The sequence below is a fragment of the Camelus ferus genome, chromosome 8 (assembly GCF_009834535.1).
Source record: "Camelus ferus isolate YT-003-E chromosome 8, BCGSAC_Cfer_1.0, whole genome shotgun sequence".
NCBI classification, from domain to species: Eukaryota; Metazoa; Chordata; class Mammalia; order Artiodactyla; family Camelidae; genus Camelus; species Camelus ferus.
In genome coordinates, this window is record NC_045703.1 from 66,027,413 (window position 1) to 66,048,169 (window position 20,757).

The 20,757-nt window shown below is 52.7% G+C and overlaps 1 protein-coding gene across 4 annotated transcripts in view; it reads left to right on the forward strand.

The window, feature by feature from the left end:
• The window catches only part of SYNJ2 (synaptojanin 2), an 89,923-nt gene that overhangs the window by 34,265 nt on the left and 34,901 nt on the right, over positions 1-20,757 (forward strand). For all 4 annotated transcript variants that reach the window (XM_032485253.1, XM_032485256.1, XM_032485255.1 and 1 more), the window contains exons 3-6: positions 805-1,075; positions 5,247-5,472; positions 11,532-11,615; positions 20,565-20,626. In XM_032485253.1, the coding sequence (XP_032341144.1) occupies positions 805-1,075; positions 5,247-5,472; positions 11,532-11,615; positions 20,565-20,626 (643 nt within the window). The remainder of the gene's footprint in view (positions 1-804; positions 1,076-5,246; positions 5,473-11,531; positions 11,616-20,564; positions 20,627-20,757) is intronic.

Below are 20,757 nucleotides of genomic sequence, written 5' to 3' on the forward strand. Positions count from 1 at the left end.
GGCTCCCTGGAGGAGGTGCTGCCGACTTGAACCCAGAAGAGTGGAGAAGTTTCTTCTGGGAAGAGGGGTGGGCGGAGGCATGGGGAAAGTCTATAAAGGGTAGAGCGGGGAAGTGAACTGGGAGGGGGCTATGGAAGGCCTCGCTAGCAGAGGCCCCGGGGCTCCAGGGCACATTTGAGGAGCTGCAGAGACAGCCCGTGGAAGCTGTAGGACCGTGGGGGCTGCAGATGGGGAGGGACAGGAGGACAGTGCGCGGGGCTGGGTGGGAGGTCCCGGGAGGAGGTCCCACTTTAGCCTTGTGGGCCAGTGGGAGCCTGAAGGATTTCAGCAAAGGAAGGAGGGCTGTGATCTGGCAGGGGTGAGAGCACTCCAGTGACGGAGCATGGAGGACTGACCCCCGCTGGGGACCCCGAGTCAGGTGGCTGTTGAGGATTCGTGGAGAGGTGGATGGGAGAGGCTGGAGTGGCAGCTGTGGGGAGGGCTGTGGGCTGGGCAGGCTCCAGGCGGTGCCTCCGGACCCCGGAAGGTAGCAGGTCACCTCTACTTGTTAGGCACCTATGGCTGGCCCAGCCCTGGAGGCCTGGTGGGGCCCAGAATTCTCGTTTCTAACAGGCTCCAGGGGTCTCTGGGCAGGGGCCACAGCTCCAGGCTTCAGGCTCAGGTGACGTGAGGGGCCCTGGGCTGCCAGGGAGTGAACAGGACGTCTGTGGTTGCAGCAGGAAGCTGGGCTGTGTGTGGCCCCGTGTGACCGCAAGCTGCCCTGCCCACGTGATCCTCAGCTCCCGTGTCTCCTTTCCCTCCCAGGTGGCACCTCCCTGAGCTTCCTGGTTTTGGTGACAGGCTGCACGTCTGTGGGCAGAATTCCGGAGGCCGAAATCTACAAAATCACTGCCACCGACTTTTACCCTCTTCAGGAAGAGGCCAAGGAGGAGGACCGCCTCACAGCCTTGAGGAAGATCCTCAACTCAGGGGTCTTCTACTTTGCGTGGCCCAATGATGGGTCTCACTTCGACCTCACCGTCCGGGCGCAGAAGCAGGGTGATGACAGATCCGAGTGGGGGAACTCTTTCTTCTGGTGAGGGCCCCGGGCCCAGGTCTCCTGCCCCCAGCTCACTCGGGGGGTGGGCTCTAATGGGCGCCTGCATCCTCTGTCTCAGCTTTGCATCCCCTCCAGGAGTATGGGTTTCTGAGAGCTGGGATCTGTGCCCGCTTGCTCTCCGCACAGCAAGAGGAAAACTAGCCCCACTCCCCACCCGGGGTCAGGGAGGCTGTTCAAAGTGGTCTGATGTAGACTTAGGAAGGCAGATCTGCTCCGTAAGTAAAGAGCATAAGGGCCAACATCTGCCTGTGCTTCCTAAGAGCGTGGGCACATGCTCAGTGCGTCCCTGGTCCCTCCTGGTCCCCTCAGTTCCCCTGGTTACCCATCAGAGCACAGATATTTACCACTGACGTTTATAAAGCACTTATGTTCCAGCCACTAAATTCTCTGCAGGTCATCGCTCACATAATCCTCCTAGTAAGCTATGAGGTAGGGTCTGTTGTCCCCATTTTACAGGTAAGGAGACTGAGGCTTGAACTACTGAGGGAATTTGAACCCAGGCATCCTGGCTCTGGATCCCATGTTGTTAATCACAAAACTAAATCAGCCACATCAACAGCAAATGGAGTCATCCTGCCAAGGTGACGGGCAGGAATGTGATGATATGACTGGAGGCCCGGGCAAAAGTGGGTGGGTTTCTGTGCGTTTAGGGTCACCTGATGACAAGCTAAGTGTGGATGATCCTATAAATATGTAAATTATCTATTTCTCTTTCAGGGCCCTGGGGGCCAGGACCCTTGACAGTGCTGGGAAAGGGAGGGGGAACTCAGTGGTTTACATGCAATGCTGCTGTTCCCTTGAGATTTACCCGGAGACTCGTGAGAAGGGAGTCAGAGCAGAAGCGATGGAAATCCTGCTGTAGAAATGGTCCCAGTATACCTCACATAATGAGATGTTCTTCAATTCCAGTGTTGGTCTGTGGGGCTACACCAGCGTCCAGCCCTGAGGCAGGATGGGTGAGGTTATATATGCCCTTTATTTGTGCCATCCTCCCTTTGCCCAAATAGAAGAGGTCATAGGTTTCCATCACCAGATGAATGTTCTTTCTCCTTGGTGCTTCGGACCCCCACAGGTGAATTTTTGACTTCCGTTTGGAGAAAGAGGGTTGCCACCACATCCTTCCATGTGTCCCAGTGCTCCTTGCCCCACCCTGGATTTGTTGAGTTTGGGGGGCAGTAGTGTGCTCAGACTTGAAGCATGTGAGTCTCCTTGTTAAAATGGAGATGCTGACTGAGCAGGCCTGGGCTGGGGTCTGAGACTCGGTATTTCCAGCAAGGCACGGATGGTGGCACCAGTGCTGCTGGTTGAAAGGTCCAGGGGATGGTGTGTCTGTGAATCGCCAGTTCCATTTTGCAGGTGCATGTGCCCCTGAGGGTGGCCGAGCTCAGGGACGCAGCGGCTGTGGATCATGAGCGGTCTTAGTCCACAGGGCTGTTCTCAGCTGGGCCTGTCTGAGAGCAGAGGCCGGAGGTCTCCGCGGCCGTAATGTTCCTTGGAAAAGCACAGGGTTGAACGGGCTGCCTGGGGAGTCGAGATGGCCCTTGTAACTGCTTTTTCCAGGCCTCCTTGCACCAGCTCTGTTTGGAGATTTGAGGGACACAAAGAAGAGTAAGACAAAGCAGAGATTCATGGAGTGAAGGCTGAGAGGGGCTTGGGAAAGGGGGAGGCCCCAAGTGGACGCAGGACTAAGAAGAGTTGGAGAGAAGCCTGCTCCGGGGGGCTCTAGGCTGCTGGCCCATCCCAGGGCACCCAGGGAGCTGACCACAGCTGAGTCGGCCCCAGCCGCGTGCTTACAGTCCTGATTGCCTACACCCACCATTTTGGGTGCTGTGTTCAAGGTCTGAGCCCACATCAGGAGTCAGATGGGGTCCACCATGAATGTGGCTGGTGAAGGAGTGAGAGTGTACGGTGGGGTGCAGTCACTTTTCTGGGCTGGTTACTGTTCACCACCGGTAATTGCTTCCCAGTACAATCAAGTCCTGGAAGGAAACTCGAGCTGTTTTTCTTTATGGACTTGGGTTTCTTCCTTCAAGGATACGAGCCGTCCTCCCACAGGGCGTCAGTGCAGCGTGAGTACAAACAGGGAGTACTCAGAGCTGTCCATTGGCGCAGGGGTCCTTCTCCTGACCCCTGGTGACTGATGGTGGCTGTAGCTGTGTGGCTGGAAAACTCTGGAATATTCTGGAGGCTTTGCCTTGATGCCACATGCAGATCTGGTACATTGATTACTAAAGCTGGCGTATTACCTGAATTTTAGCCAGTGATTCTGAAGAGGGAAATGTGTTTTTGTAAAGTAATGCTTCATGCTCGTGTCAACTGAAAAAAAAAAAAAAGCACAGCCTAAAAGTTGAGAGTTATGCTTTATTTGGCAAACTTTGTGAGGACTTCAAGCCCGAGAGACAGCCTCTCAGATAGCAATAAGGGACTGTTCTGAGGGAAGGGGCAGAATGTATGGGAGTCTGCAACAAAGACCAAAGGTAGTGGGAGCACCAAAAGATTACTGTTAGTTAAAGAAAATCAAATATCTCAAGTTAAGGAATTTGGCCTTTCTCTATGGATGGGGAGATGCAGGAGTCTGGGCTTGTTGAAATCATTCCTTTGATGTGCACCTCAGATTATCTAGGGGCAGATATCCTGTCCTTTCCCATCCCAAGTCCCCTCTGGGAGCACGGCTGGGGGTGGCTGCAGTGGCTGAGGGCTTGGCAGCAGGCAGCCCCTTTGTCTCCATCCTGGTTCCCTCAGGGCTCACCGTGGGGGCAGCCGGAGTGGCTTGATGGCTGCGACTTCCTTGTTTACTGATACGGTGGGCACCGTTTTCATTCACACTCAGCCAGACCAGTGCTTGGTATGAGAGCTCAGATACGGCCCTGCTGCCTGAGGGGGTGTCTCTTAGCACCACGCGGTCCCAGTTTCCATCTGGGAGGCTGGCCTGAGAGCAGGGAGTGGCTGCTTTGAGAAGCTGCTGACTGGGACACACTTCTCCAGAAATGAGTGAGAGCTGCTACCCTTGAGGAAGGCTCAGAGCAGGAATGGTGCTGCCTTTTTAAAACAAATAGGGCATTGTGATCTAGATTTGCTCACTGACCTGTATGAGCCTCCCGGGGAGCGGGTTAGGGGTCTCAGAACGGCACTGCCTGGGTCCCCGGCATGACCTCTGTGGAGCTCGGAAGCAGTCTGAGGTCCATGCACCCACTCCGAGGCTCCACAGCTCAGAGCAACCACTGACCTGCTCAGTAAGTTCCAGTGGGTGTTGGGGAGATCCAGTGACTGGAAGATGAGAGAAGGGTGTGGCTTGCACAGGTGCAGCCATAAAGGTAGGAGAGGCTCGGGGTGAAGAGCACAGCTCCCGGCTCCACACTGCCGCTTACTGGCTCCATGACCTTGGGCAAGTACTTCATCTCTGTGCCTCAGTTTCTTCATCTGTAAAATGGGGTAAATGATATTACCTCTTCCATAGGGCTGTTTCAAGGAGGAAGTGAGTTGATCCATCCCAGAGTACTTAGAATGGTGCTCGGTGCCCTTGATCAACGTTGGCTGCCATTCCCATCATTCTCATCATGGACGCGAGACCCAGGACTATCCACTGGGTGTGGGGAGGAAACACTGCAACCTTCATTACGTTTCATGTTCATCTCTTCCTTTTTTATTTACTTTGGATTGCTTCATAATGCTCTCACTATATTCACCTTGTGGGATTTGTATATAATTTGAATAAGCTTGCATATATGTAATTAGTTTTATCATGTATCATTATTCTTTCATCATAAAATGTGATTAAATTTTATCAATAGGATTTATGATCAAAAAATGCAGAGAACACTGGTGTAAACAATGGCTCCTCTGAGATTCCCTGAGAGGCAGGTGATTTAGTCACACCTGCACGTGGCTTCCTGTCACTGATATTGACACCCGGGAGTAGCTTCGGGAAGGGACTTATAGCCTTTTCCTGATGCGGGCGTCTCTGTGGCCCTGCTGTCTGAGGCATCTCTAAAGCACATGAACATCCCAGGGCACATGTCCCAGGTGCAGAGTTCACAGGGAATGAGCAGTGTGGGAATGCCGGCCCCCAGGCCCCTCCCCCTGCTCTGGGCACAGTGTTTCCTGGACGATGTGAGGCGACCCCAGTCGCTGTGGGGCTGTTTTGCAGGAACCAGCTGTTGCACGTGCCCCTGAGGCAGCACCAGGTGAGCTGCTGTGACTGGCTGCTGAAGGTCATCTGCGGGGTGGTGGCCATCCGCACGGTGTACGCCTCTCACAAGCAGGCCAAGGCCTGCCTCATCTCCCGCATTAGCTGCGAGCGCGCCGGCGCTCGCTTCCACACCCGCGGCGTGAATGACGAGGGCCACGTGTCCAACTTCGTGGAGACAGAGCAGGTCAGTGCCCAGGCCAGCCCGTGGCGCCCGATGGTTCAGCTCGGGTGCACTCGGGCACACGTGTTTCTACTCGGGGGTTACTGGAGGCAGTTTCTGATGAATGTGACTCCTCACTCTCACAGAACAGAACCTGTCACTGGGGCTCTGTCTGCAAATGTGGCCTCTGCTTTGCATGGTGTAGCTTTTCTGATTCATTTCTCATGCTGGGAAAATGCTGCATTGTGAGCTATTTTCAGCTAAAAAGAAGCAGGTATTTTTGCCATAATTGTGAAGGAGGGGCAGTTATTCAGAGAGCAGCTGATGGATGAACCAATAGGATTTGAAAATCTTTAAAAAAATTTTTTTGGTGGGGGAGGTAATTAGGTTTTATTTTTTTGAAGGAGGTACTGGGGGTCGAACCTAGGACCTGGTGCATTGCTAAGCATGCACTCTACCACTGAGCTATATATACCCTCCTCGCTGCAAAAGCTTTCTAAGACCAAAGTAAGTAGACCAGTGATGGAAGGATGAGAGAAGAAACAGTTATTTTTCATTCTAAATCAAGGGAAGCTTCCTCCTAGAAGCAGGTCTCAGCAGCTGGGAGTTGTGGAATCTGCGTGCTGGGCGGCAGTTGCTGTTAGCTCCGTGGAATAGAACCATCTGCTTAACTTCTCATTGGCTTTTTCTCCCCCTGAATTTTGTCCTCAATCCTAGAGATGTTGTCTTACAACTGCTTTACTTTTTCTACCGTGCGATCTGTAGGATAATACCGCCGTGCAGACTAACAGGTGGAATAAATCATAAAGGAAAGCCTGTGAAAGGCGCAGGTGCGGTGTCGCTGTGGTTGTCAGGCTGCAAACAGCCTGTGTTCACTTAGTGCTGATGTGGCTTTGCATCCCCTCTTACTGCTGCAGCTGTGAGAGGTGTGTCCTACGGGGGCTTGAGCCAATTGAATTCAGCTCCTTCTGTGTGGGAGCTGCACCTGCCTGGGCTCTCAGAGGGGAGGAGGGTCCTTTGGGGTCAGACGCCGAGTAGGGATGTTGGACAGAAGCCTAAAGGTGAGCAGTAGGGGCAGTTCCTTGCCTGCGACTTTGGCTCACGTTGTCTGCTCCCCTGCACCTGGACGAGGCTGGCAGATAAGTATCTGGTTAAAAATGACAGAAAATGGGGCCCCCGACTGGAGGCTTTTTTTTTTCCCCCTTATTCCCGTCTACGTGATGGAAATAGCTTCCTCATGTCTCATGCCCCACCTTCCTTACCACTTTCCACCCCTGTCTTTATCCTTGTATTATTTATTGGTCTTCAGACCATTCCAGTTCATCCCACAGATCTTCATTCTTTATCACTTGGGTGGTCTGGGCTGGGTGCTGTGCTGGGAACTGGGGGGGCCAAAGGTGCCAAGCATATTTGTACAAAGCAAAACACCAACGGTGAACCTCGTAACTGAACCAGATTTAAGCGGTTTTCCCCGGGCGGCCCGTGCGGCTCAGCCCCGCTCCCCATCCAGCCCTTGGGCCGAGAGCAGTTTGTTTGGTGCTCCCCAGAGTTTTGGCTTCCAACCAGTTTTATTTAAAATTTGGGGTCTCATCTACTGTGTCTTGTCGAGTAAGTCACTGGGAAAGTCCTTATCACCGTCTGTCTGTTCGTAAAAGATGAGAAGGCAGTAGTGGCTTCCTGGGGCTCCTGTGACAAGTACCACAAAATTGGGAGGGGGTGCTTAAAACTACCGAAACGTATTGTCTCACAGTTCTGGAGGCCGGAGCCCGAAGTCAAGGTGTGAGCAGAGCTCCCTCCGACGCCCCTGGGGGCGGGTCGTCCCTGCTCTTACAGCTTCCGGTGGCCGGGCTGGCAGCGTCCCCCGTCTCTGCCTCCATCTTCACGTGGAGGCTTCTCCCAACGTGTGTCTTTCTCCCCTTCTCATAAGGACACCCGTCCTGTGGATTAAGGGCCCATCCTTCTCCAGCCTCACCTTCTGAACTAATCACATCTGCAAAGGCTCTTATCTCCAAAGAAGGTCAGGTTCCGGGGTGCTGGCGGTTAGGACTTCAACACAGCTTTCTGGGGGACAGTTCAGTCCATCACAAGCACATCACTGGACGTTGCTAGACTAGGACTGTCCTTAAGTGCGGCCCCTGTAGCTTTATGAAAAATCTCCCTGTTGTCCTTGCTTTTCTAGTTTTTCTGCAGACTAGGGTTGGGCCTTTGCTCCCGCTGCTTCACCTCAGTTTGCCTGGTGACTTGGGCTTGTCGCCTGTGCGCGCGCACCTTACGTGCTGCAGCTGGGGGCGGGGCCTTGTCCGCTCCAGCACCTTAGAGGCGCCAGCGGCCCGCCCCTCAGCTCCTGGTGCCTGCAGCCCCGCTGCTGCCTAAATTGCCTCCACCTGCCTCCCTTCCTGGGCATAGGGAGGGATTTCTCGACTCCTGCAACCTTTGTGGCCTTCCAAGTTTGTGTTTTTCCTCCCTTTCCTCCTCCGGGCTGCGCTCTGGGTAAGGCCTCACCTCAACTTTCCTCCCAGGAGCAGCGGGTGAGCTGACAGGTACACTGCCGTCCCACCTGGACCGAGGGGCTGCCAGCGAGCCCCAGGGTGATTTTGTTTTCATGGACACATACAGGGCAGGAGGTCGCAGCCTTGCACCCAAAGCAGTTCCTTGCGGGGTGCCTCTGTTTCAGGCTGCTCCGCAGTGACGTGTGCTCTCCACTGCAGGAAGGAGGAGCCCGGATCCAGGCCCCTAAACAGCGTGACCCCCTGGCTAGAGGGAGCAGGGGAGAAGGCGGCCACAGGGGAGGAGAGGGGGCGTTTCCCAGAGCTGATTCCAGGGTTGTCCTTGCAAATCCTGAGCCCCTCGGCCGAATCTGATTAAGAGCCTGCCAGGTGGGAACCCAGCAGGAATGAGACAGACCAGCTGGCCCTTGCAGACAGGCAGCTTCACGCTCCAGAGGGGCCTCCCACAGTCAGTGCTCAGCCACAGCCCTCCTGCCTAAAGAGAGACGGAAGGATAGCAGAGCAAGTGAGGGCAGGGAGAGGCCTGTGTGCTGGGGGAGGACTTTGGAGATCGGAGCCATCGGAGGACAAGGGGGATGGACCAAGGGAGGTGGGGAGCCGCGGAGGGAGAGGAAGACACAGATGAAATCGAGGAGAGCTTTGAAGGCGTGCGCTTCTTTGGAAAGCATCCTACTGACAGACGTCCTGATGGCACAGCTGTGATGGAACACGAGCCACTCCCCGACACCAGCTCCAGGCAGTGTCCACCGCAGCTGCATCACCCCCTTTTCTAAAAGGTTTATGGATGCAGGAGCAGACGTGGCTGAAGGGAAGAAGCTGCTCCCAGAGGTACAAGAAACTCGTGTTGCTCCTGCTCGTACAAGCCACTTGCTGCCTGTCTCTGGAATCACGGGGTTCTGTTGATGGCTCTTTGTAGCAGTAGAGGTGCTTAGGTTGATCTGAGTTGTTTTTTGTAAAACACTAAAATCTTTCTTGAAGTGGAATACACACTTCCCAGTGTTCCTGCTGAGAGGCAGCTCTGCCTCCCTCCTGTCCTGGCCACCTCCGAGGGAGGGTTCCTAAGGGTATGTCAGAGATGGGAGCTGAGGGATGCCGAGCTCAGTCAGGGAGGGCAGACTCACAGGGAGCCGGAGGGAGACTGCCTGTGGCCCTGTTGAGGTTTGTCATTTAGGACTCCCGGGAGCCGATCGGTTGGGATGCTGTCCTGGGGCTGAGTGTGCCCTCCATGTGTGGTCTTGGTGGCTTTGCTTATGGTGACAGAGCAGATTGTGCGTCGCATCCTGAGGTCTTCAAATCAGAGTGAGTCAGCAGAGCGAGGCTGGTTCATTCAGGGAGCAAAGTATTACCTGCTTTGTGACCCGGTGTTTAGAGAAACGGCAAGGTCTGAAACCCCGGGTCCATGCCTGAGGGTGGCAGGCGGTGACCTCGAGGCGTTGGTACCCAGCCCCTGGTGGGAAGGAGCCTGGTGGGGACAGCTCGGCCCCTCTTGTGGTTGCTCTCAGGTCACCTCCAGCCTGTGCCCCCTGCTAAGGGGCTGACAGCTTGCAGTGCTGCTGTCATTCAAACAAATGATGGCACCAGGCAGAACAGGCTGGTTCCCTGACATGGGGACTCTCTGTGGGCAAACGGGCTTCTCCTGAGTCAAAGTCTCAGGGAGCCAGAAAAGGGTGGTGCTCCACTCCCACCTTGCGTTTACATTTTTCCTAAGGGGAAACAACCAGGGCAGGCTGTGTGTGTGTGCACGTTTGTATGTATGGGTGTGTGTGTGTGTGTGTGCGTGCAAGCATGTCTGTGTTGTATGTGTGCACACGCATATATGTTGTGTTGCAGTTGTGCTGTGTATATGCATGTGTGTGCAGGGGCATCTCTGTCTCCCTGGGAAAAAGTCTGGAGTCTTCGGCTCTGCTGGGAGCCATACCTTGTAGGCTTGCTCTGCAGCCATGACTCACCATGCAGAAAGTCCCCTAGTTTATCAAAAGAAAACAAAAGATAAGAAATAAATATTTGACTACTAAAGATAAGGCCACTGATTAATCGAGGGAGGTTGGGATGACCGTGAGTGTCCTCCCAAGAATGCAGACTTGGGAAAAATTGGTTTGCAGACACTTCATCTGGGAACAGAAGTTCAGTGGAAAGCCTTGTAGGGGAAAGTGAGTGTGCCCAGTGGCGAGTCCTCCTGCTTTGCCCCTTTCTCTTTGTGGTTGTTGAGTTTCAGCTCCCACCCCTCTGGTCTAAAGCTGTAAGCAGTGCTCTTAGCACATGCTAAAGAAAGTGAAGGGTAATAGCTCCTTAGCTTAGATCAGATCCTGGGCAATGTTAAGAGTTGTGTTTACCCAGCTGTTGGCTGATTCTCAGGGATCGAGATCCCCTGTGCATGTGCCACAGGCAGCTGGGTTGTGTGCATTTAATGCCATTGTAGCCAGCGCTGCCTGCAGCCGTTTAAACAACCTGCTTGCTTCTGCTGTCAATAGAAAAATGGAGAGCAACAAATTTGCTGGTTGTCAATATCTGGAAACTGACCAATTCTTAACCCAGTACATTTTTCCTTTGGGGATTAAAGGGTAGGGTTTCAGCTCAACATTGTAACTAACAGGCTCCTATAATTCCTGGAGTCCAGGGAGCCTTAGGGTCTAATGTTCAAGTCCTCCACTGCAGAATTACTAATGCATGTGTGATCTGAGTGTGATCTAGCTGCATGGAAAGCTACCCTGTAAGGGAGCAGGCCGGTAAGAACTGGAAAGGGCCAGCAGCATCGCCCTGGCCGGCCCTGCCAGGCCAGGGTAGAGTTACCCAGATAAAGGGCAGCATCTGAGAACTGCCATGGCCTCCCCCTCGTGATGCTCAGGGCTGGACTCTTTGTCCTTTTAGAACGCCTCGGCACTGCGGTGTCAGCGGGGGCCTGCAGGCAGGTGAGGAGCTGGTGCACCCCAAAACAACGGTGTGTGGGGGTGGGGAGGAGATACTTCTTTAGCTGGTAAGGGTCATCCATGTCTATACAGGTGCTGTCACACTGGAATTCATGGAAGCTGTGTGTGGACTGTGTGGCACATTTAAGAAGACGTGGTGTAGGGCCAGGACCAAGCACGAGCTCGGGTCGGGTCTTGACTTGCATTGTCAGTTGCGGGACCGCCGAGTGCCACCAACTAGGGCTTTTGGCTACAGCTGGTTCATTTCACTTCCTTCAGTCCTCTTCCAGTCGCTGCCCACTACTTCGCCAGTTGACAGGGTGACAGCAGAGGAAGATCTTGACCTAGTCCCAGAGCCCATTTGCTTCTGTTCCTAAAGTTGTGGTAGGGGAAGGAATTGCTGGGCTTTTCAGGGAGGTCGGGAAGGTTGTGGGAGTTCCTGCCCCGCTCGGAGGCTGGTGGGCAGCCAGCAAGCCCGAGAGCGCTGGGCGGCCTGGGGGTCGGGGAGCAGCGGGGCCAGGCCCAGAGAGGGCAGAGGGCGCTCACGCCCCACGGTCGCCCTGCACTCTAGCTGGTGTCGGGTCTCAGGCCGCCGGATCCCGTTACCCGGCTCCAGGACACTCGGTTTCATTGAAGAATACCTTTTCCTTTCTGTCTCCCTGTGGTGCAGACGATTTACATGGATGATGGAGTGTCGTCTTTTGTCCAGATCAGAGGCTCCGTTCCGCTGTTTTGGGAGCAGCCAGGGCTTCAGGTCAGTAATGAAAAAGCATGTCTACGTGTATTCACTCATTGCTTCTGAATGGCTGTGGGTTGTTTCTTTCGACCCTGTTTCTCCCATGGCACAGTTCCTGGGTTTTTTCCCCCAGCCCAGTTGGACTGAGCTGAGTTGTCACCGTGTGTGTGAGTGTGCACGTGTGTGTGGTGTCGAACACAGAAACATATACTTTGTGTGTGGTTTTCCGATCATGAGCTCACTGGTGAGGTAGGAAGGTCTTTGCAGGTAAGTGGACCACATTGTGGGATTGAGTGGAGTTACTTCCAGTAAGACCCAAGTTCAGTGTGTTGAGAACGTGGCCCAAGATGCCTTTGGAGAGTTGTGACTCCTGGAAAGCTCTGAAAGGCTCTGGGGGCCCCAGTGGCCGTGCTGCCAGTCTGGCGTTTGGAAGTGCCTGTTGTGGGGCCACGTGAGAATTGCACAGGGCTTTCCCGTGATTTCTAAAAATATACCTTGCTGTCCCGAACAGGGCTCTGGCCGGTGCCAGAGGTATTTGGCACTCTGTCTCCTGGGAAGAGTTCAGGGTGTGGTTCCAAGAACACATTTGTCGTCAATGGAACGGCATGCTGCCTCATTCAGTGAGTTCCTACCAGTAGGGTCATGGCCAAGTGGACCTGAGACCTCCCTCACTGGCCGGAGGGAACATGAGTGCCCTCAGAAGACCCCTCTGCCTGTGCCTCCATGGCTTTGGCTCTTCTCCCCGAGAGCTCTGTGTGAGGACGGTGGGTCCTCAGTCAGTGGCTGAAGAGGCCCAGGGCCACCTGCCCAGTGCTTGGGCTTGTTTGACACCCTGGGGCTCACCTGCCCTTGACTTGACCCAGCATCCGCAATGGGCACTTTGTCCTCATGGCTGTCACCGTGCAGTTGGCAGCTGTGATGAGGAACCAAGTCAGCCCTCTGGTGAGGCAGACAGATGAGTGTCTCACTTGGGCCCTGAGTTCTGTGCAAAAAAGCTTTATTAACATTCAGTCTTCCCATTAGAAAGGAGCAACTAAGACGTATGAGGAGCTGGTGGCATTAAGTGGTGGCAGAACGAAGCACTCCTGAGGAAGGTTGTAACTGGAGATTTCCTCTGGGGCGCATCCCAAAAGAGCTTTGTTCTTCAACAGTTCTGTTGAGATATAATTTACATACATAAACCTCACCCATTTAAAGTGTACAATTCAATGGTTTTTAGCACATTTACAGAGTTGTGTAACCATAACCATAATCTAAGTTTAGAACCCTATCATCACCACTAAGAAAACTCTGGACCCACCAGCGGTCACGGCCCATCCCCTTCCCGCTCTCTGAGGCCTGGGCAACTGTTCCATCTACTTTCTGTCTCTGTAATTTGCCTCTCCTGGACATCCCAAAAGGGATTTTGAAACCTGATTTTCTTTAGATTTAGAGTTTTCCTTCTGAAACCTCTGGAGCTCTGTATTTAGAAGATTAAAAAGCAAAGATGAAATGAGTAGAATACAGGAAGGAAGGGGGAGACCACGTCATGTGTAAGGATTCGTAAGAAACCCCCAGCTGGGGGATGGTCATGATAGAGTCTTAGAATTTGGGATGGACCCATTGAAATTCACCTGTTTCACTCTCTCACCCAGTTCAGGGTCCTTCTTCCAGGATCTCAGAGAAGCTGACCTCCAGGCACTGGCTCAAGGCCACGATGTAGGGTGGCTCCATTTTTATCATCATTAGCGCGTTTCTCCTTGCCTTGTACTTGGTCTTTCTCTGTGGGGTGTTCCAGGGGACACACCAGACAAATCTGAGTCCTCAGACCTTCAGAGACCTTCGCGGTTCCCCCTTTCTCCATTTCATCTTCTCTGGGACCTTCCAACTCTTTGGCCATCTCTGTCATACTTCTAGGACTCCCTGTGGTCTGGTCTCCCTCTTCTAAAAACCAGACAAAACTTATCATCCTCCTCTCTAACTTCCGTCTCCAGCTTGACCCCCTTGATGCTCCAGACGCAGCCTGGCCCTGCAGTGGATCAGCGGTCCCCCAGTCTGACTTGGACCAGCATCCGTGGACCTTGGGTGGCCCCCTTTTCTGCAGCTGTGGCATCTTTTAGACTTATAACACCCGTGTTCCTCCAGAGCCTCCATGGTGTCTTCAAAATAAGTTTCAAAAGGCTTTAGTGTTCATGAATCTTACAGGTTTGGTAACCCTTGGGTCTAATTAATATCTGTTTATCCTCTAAATACTGTCTGTCATCAAAGAGAGATGAGATCATCTTAGGGGACAGGAGGGCAGCGTTCAGTCACCCTACCCGAACCATCAATAGCAAGCCTAATGATGATCAATTCTGGTTGTTTTTCTCCGTTTTGAAAAATTTCCCCCACTTCTTCACTTAGGTTAGAAGAAAAGGGCAAAGATTTTGGGGTGAAGAGCTTGCATTTTAAGTGGCAATGTTGTGCCCTTGCCCTCTTGGGGCTCCCCCAGGGAGGGGACAGAGCGGGTGGGCAGAGAGGACTGTGGGATGATGATTTGTCTGCATGTTTCCACAGGCGTGGCATCTTCATTACAAACTCCTGCATCCTGACTGCATTTCTAGCAACCATATATTTTTAGCAATTCATCTTTCTCATGTTAAAAGGCTATGCGGTTGATAAATAGCCACATTGAAATGTTCCCCTTAAAGCTAACTGCTCTTCTGGTATGGTTAGTTATAGAGTATATTTTGTATATACTGTTAGTCTGTTGAAGAGTTTGTTCTCTTGTCACTTTAGAGTCTTCCTCCCCTATAACATGCACATATAGACACATGTCTTGCAAAGGGGACCTAGGTCTGTGTGACTAAGCCAGCTGGAAGAGGATGCAGAGTAGGCTGGTCCCCTCTGCCGCTCCCTCTTTGCCTGCGTTTGCCTCCTCCCTGTCAAAGGCAGTTTACTAAGCTCTGCGGTGCAGGGCACTGTAGGTGCTCATTTGGGTAGTTGTACCTTTCTTTGTTCCAAAAAGGATGTGAGGTGGATTACAGCACAGCAGATTCAAAAGTAATGCCAAGGTTGGGGGCAGGAGGAAATAGCTCAGTGGTAGACTGCGTGCTTGTGTGCACAGGTGCTGGGTTCAATCCGCAGTACCTCTGCTAAGCAGGTGGAAAGAAAAGTAATGATGAGGTTGGGATGAAGGGGAAAAAATATTTAAAATGAAAGTGAACTGAAGCCAGGAAAAAGTTGTACACGGAAGGCGGGCCGCGGGTCCCGTGTGCTTGCAGGGAGCTCCTGGGCTTACCAGCAACATCGCGGGAAGAAACAGGCTCGCGCGGCAGCTCATCATGTGATTCAGAGCGTAAGCTGTGAAGTTACAGGGACCTGCGTTCCAGTTCAAGTTCTGGCTCCCTTACTTGGGAACTATATGCTTTTGAGACGTTTTAATCTCAAGAAAAAAAAAAAAGTTCTTATCAAAAAAAAAAGTGGAAAAATTCTTATCTTTGCTAAGCCTTAGTTTACTCTTCTGTAAAGTGGGGTTAACAGTATCAATCTCATAGGGTTATGGAGAGGATGAAATATCATAACATGTATTAGAATTTAGCACTGTATCTAGAATCTAAAAAAAGACTAAGAAATGGTAGCTGTTAATGTTATTACTAACATAAATTGTAACATCTAAGAGATAAAAGCATGTTGCATTAGGAGAAGCGTGGCTCTTTGAGTCCTGAGAGCTGAGTAGGGGTTTCCCCTGAAGTCTCCATGAGGACGCTGAGGTGTGGTGACAGTGTGCTCACCTCTCTCAGTTCATGCGCAGCACAGGGACCAGTCTCCTAGGCTGATCCATCTCCCAGGCCTCATACGCACCCCAGGGTAAGCCGTTTATTCATCCCACAGACACTCATTAAGCACCTGGTACATGCAGGCACCTGACATCAGATGTCACCCCTGCCTTCGGGGAGGAGGTGACAGGACATGACAGTGTTGTGTGAATACAAGATCCTTGTGGCAGCTCTGGGGAGGGACAGCCCACCCAGGCTGCAGGGGTAGGGGTCTGAACTGACCTGGGAGGGAGTAGGTGGAATCACCAAGGCCAGGGGGCAGCCTTGCAGAGGGAACCATGGATGCAGATGGTGCGACCCCTGAGATCAGAGCACATCCAGGGAACCCTGCTGGCTCGCCACTTGCAGTCCTGGAGGTCGGGGATCGTGGTGAGAGGTGAGACTGGAGGCAAGGCCCGGATAAACATGGGCTTTGTATGTTACGCAAAGGAGTTTGAATTTTACCCCAATGGTACCCAAACTGCTGCACATTAAAACCACCTGGGCAGCTCGTCCAACGCCTGGTATCAGGCTGCATGCCGTCCAATTAAATCACAGCATCTGTGGGCAGGAGCCAGGCATCAGTACTTCTGGAGGACTCTTAGGTGACTCCAGTGTGCAGGAGGCTCGGGAAGCACTCAAGGTTACGCTGGTAAATCAGCTTTTCTAGGGCCAGGAGGGAGAAGTTTTGGTTTGTGGCATTTGCCCATTTCCAGCTCGACATGACTGAACTTGGAGCTGTGAAGAGGAGTGCACACAGCGGCTAGTGAGCTGCAAGGAGCTGGCTCCCCCGACACCCTGGATGTGGCACTAAAGGGTTTCATGGGGCGGGTGGAGGGTGAAGATCGAAGGTAGAGACATCAGGTGGGGCAGTTGCAAGGATCCAGATTAGTGAGGCCGGCAGCTTTAACTGGGGGAGGGGGCAGGGAGGGGCGGGGAGAGGTCTGGAGATGCTGTTGGTGACGCTGGGACCCTCTTGAGTGCCCATGGGGTCTCTGCATCAACTCACTCAGCCGGGCGGCCTTGGGACTTCAGTTGGTTTTCCAGCCGCTCCCTTAGGTTCAGCTTGGAGTCTTGAGGATGGAACCTGTGACTTTCAAGACCAGACAAGAGTAATTGGCTAAGTGTCTGCCTGGCCCTGGGGGAGGAGGGTGGGTGACGGGGGAGGAGGGAGACTGAAAAAAGCAGCGTGGCCAGTTCCCGTGTGCTGGGATCAGCAGTGGTTTCATTCTATCCTCGACTGAAGCTTCCTTGAGGCTGTGACACACAGTGGCCTAAGGAGTAGGTGACACCGAGAGGAGCGATTCGGGTCCGTGTCAGAGCCGGGCAGCGGCGGAGGCAGGGCCTGGGTGGGGAGGCTGGATGTGAGGCCTGAGGCCATGGGACCAAAGGGTGATGGAGGGAGGATGCCCTCCCAGAGAGCAGCCCAGGCCCCCTCCTGCCCACAGCCCCGTCCACCTTAGGAGGTGAGGGGGATGCAGCTGGGGGCAGCCTGGGCCTGGTCACCGAGTGCAGTGTGGATGCCGCCCCTAGGGCCACTCCTGTCCTGCTGCCTTCTTTCCTCACAGGCATCCTAACTCCGAGCAAAAAGGGAACAAGGAAGATAAGTAGAAACCAGCACTTTTCAAACTTCAGCGTGTAGAGTGTGTGTGTGCGCACGCATGCACATGTGTGCACTTGCGGGAATTACCTGGGGGCTTGTTAGAACACAGAATCTTGGCCCCACCCCCAGAGACTTTCATTCAGGAGGCCTGGGGTGGGCCCACATCTGCATTTCTAACACACTCTCAAGGGACGCTGATGCTGCCGGTCCAGGGACCACACTTTGAGAACTGTTAGCGGCAGGGATCCTTTCTACCCCTTTACTGTGCTGGTCCTTCACTGTGGGTGGCCCCCTTGACGTCTCAGTGTTTGTCCTCAACAGTGACTTTGGACTAACTGCTATGGGGGATGGGAGCAGGCCTGTAGGGGTCCTTCCTCGCCCTGACCACAAGGAAAATCTGGGGTGAGGGAGACAAGCTGGAGGCACGACCAGGGCGGTGCTCTGCCCTGGGTCTGGGCTGTGTCCTCTCCTACTGTGGGCTGCTGCGTCCGCTCTGGTCCCCGCCTTCCCTGAGTCCTGCCGATGCAGTCGAGGGCCTGCGGCGTCTCACCCTGGTGGCTGCTTGTTCTCAGGACAAAGGGCACACTCTCCATCAAATTAATTTGCACTTGTGCTGACTTGTTAGAAACATGTAGGTGTGTTTGTGGGTTTTCTGCGGTGACCCCGATTGGTGGTAATCGTCCAGGGCAGGGAATTCAGGGTCTCCCGTCCCTTCCCATCTTCCTAGTGCCATGGAGACCCGAGGTGCCTGGCTCACTTACTCAGGCCGGGACTGGGTGTGCAGTTTGTAATGGGACTTAGGTGATGTTTACAATGGGCAGTTTAGAGACAGAGATGGGACACTCCTGAGTCCAGTCGTCTGTGACCACACTTTCCACCCGTTTAGAAGAGGAAACTTTGGGTTATGACTCAGGGAGGTGACGTCTGGGGATAGAACTTGTCACAACGAAAAACCAGGCTCCTGAGCTCTGAACTTTGTTTTCTGATTCTCTTCTTACTTGTTCCCATGGAGCAAGCCTAAAAGCAGCCGCGGCTTATCCCTGAGGCCGGGCGACGTCTTGTGTGACTGACAGACCGACACAGAGCAGGCAACCCCCTCCCCGGGTTTTCGTCCTCAGGGGTCCCTCAGAAGGTGGCTGAGAGGAGCGTGGACCCGCTTTCCACCAGCACCTTCCTGGTAGGCTCAGAACAAAGACAGGAGCCTGGGTGTCGAACTCAGGGGCTGTGAAGGTTTTGGGGATTAGGCATGTGGCATCCCGTCCGCCAGGAGTCGGGGGTCATCAGGAAAGAAGGGCGAAGTACATGCAAAATAAAGCTGTTCCGGTTGAGCCTGTGTTGGGCTCTCCCACTGGTTAACAGCGAGATGCCTGATGTTAGATGCCTTATTTTGCAGACTCATTTTCCTTGGTGACCAGGTTTCTTAGGACCAAAAGGAATCTGAGACTTTATTTGTAGACTTTATTTGTAGAGTCATTTCTGTGGACAAACCTAATTCCAAATCTGTTGCTGAGAGACTAGCTTCCCAGATGGGTTCTTTCCTCAAGTATGAAGAGTAACGGACGCGTTACCCGCTGTGGTAGGAGCTATGAAAGAACACTCCGCACGTGTTCAGCAATGGCTCCGTCTGAGGATATGGATGAATCCAAAGACACCACTTTTACACCCTTCAGGACCAAGCAAAATGAAGCAGTATGTTTTAAGAAACTTTTTATCTTGAAATGATTCCAGACCTACAGAAAAGTTGTAAGAACAGCGCAAAGTGCTCCCGTACGTGGTTTACGCAGATTCACTAAACGTCAGCTTCTTGCCACATACGCATATGCTGTTATTTATTTCTGAACCAATTTAGCACAGGTTGCATACATTGTATCTCTTTACTTCTTAATGTTTCAGGATGTTTTTCCGAAGAGCAAACATGTTCTCTTACCTCACCACGGGTAGGTCCAGGGTCAGGAAGTGGAACATAGACCCAGTACTTTAATCTGATGTGCAGTCCAGACTCCGGATTTATCGATGGTCTCCGTGATTAATGTCCATCATGACTCCTTCTCCCCTTCAGTCCAGTATCCACTGCAGGATCACATCCTGCATTTAGCCATCACATCTCCAGTCTCCTTTAATCTGGACCGGTTCCTCCGCCTTCCTGTCTGACATTGACATTTTTGGAGAATGTAGGCCTTCTTTTTCTGTAAACCAAATGTTCCTCATTTGGGAGTTTCCTGGTGTTTCATTACAATCAGGCTCAGGGTATGGAACCCTGGCCAGCATGCTGAGCGACCACGTCCTTCTCCGATGGCCTTTCCCACCTGGAAGCCCACGGTGTCCCCCTGCCCTTCATTAGTGATGCCAATTTTGATCACCTGGGCAAGGGGTTCTTCAGTTTCTCCACTTAAACTTAATCTGTTTTCCTTTTCAACTCATAAGCAATTTATGGGAGATACTTTGAGACCATGCAAGTATCCTACTCCTTCTCAAACTTTCCCTGAAGATTTATGGTCAATGCAACAGATTTTGTGATTTGAAGTCTTTGGAAGGGTTCCTTCACATAGAACCTGAGAGTCGTATATTTCTTAAATATCTTTGCTTTTCTCCCCACCTCTCCAAACGGGCTTGGAACCAGATGACCCGAGTTTGACTTCATGCTTTGTACCGGGTCACGTTTTCACTTTAATATTTCATGTTTTTAAGTTATAATGATGAAACTTTTAATAAAAGTGACTTTGAAATATTTTTAAAAAAGAAATTTATGGTCAATGGATGATTTTTGCTAAACAGCTCTTTACCGTGACAGGTATAAGATGATGATTTCTCACCACTCCCTTCGTATTTATCAGTTGGGATTCCACTGTGAGGAAGAGCCCTCTCTCCTTCCCACCCCCCACCACCCAGCTGGCCACCTACCCAGCTAACCATCTGCCCATTCACCTGCCCACCCATCCATCCATTCATCCACCCGTCCACCCATCCAGCCAGCTCTCGTCTGTATAGACGCATGGATTCCTGTTTTATTCATCAGGTTATAATCCACTACTGTCCTTGTATCATTCGTTGCTCAGATTGTCCCAGATGTGTCCAGGGAGAGCCCCCCTCAAACTGGCTCCAATACCAATACATAGTTTTATGTTTGTTTTTTAAACTTCCAGTATTAAATAAGTAGTTCTTAACAATAAGGAAAATTCCTTTGCAGGTAGTTATGATAATTCAGATTTGGGGGAAGTCAAGGTCCCTGGGGTTGCAGAAGAGGCTGGGAGCGGTTTCTCTCTCCCGGTTGGCTTAGCCGCACCTCTGCACCATGGAAAGGTTTGTGGATTCGACATGGGCCCCATGGTCTCCCCTGAAGTTTGTCTCTGTCTTTGGAGGAATTCCAGCTGGCGTGGTCCATCCTGCAGTGAGGATTGGGCTGCAGCAGAGCCAGACTCAGGGACCTGGGTTTGGGGCCTGGCTGACTTGAGCTGTGAGTGGGCCGCAGAGGTGCTGAGGGGCTGCTGCAGGTGGCCTGGCTGGCAGTGCGAGGACCAGTGGGAATACCATCACGTCCTGGGTTCGCAGGGAGGGATGGATTGCCAGTGTTGTTTCTCTCTGATTTAGGTTGGCTCCCATCATCTGAGACTCAACAGAGGCCTGGAAGCCAACGCCCCTGCTTTCGACAGGTAGGGTGGTCCGGCACCGGCCCGAGGCTGTTGTCCTTCCTCGCATCAGACAGCAGCGCCAGGGACAGGGTGCAGCTGGAAAGGGGGGTGCCCCAAATCTGGACTCTAAATCTGCCTTTTACTTTGGTTCT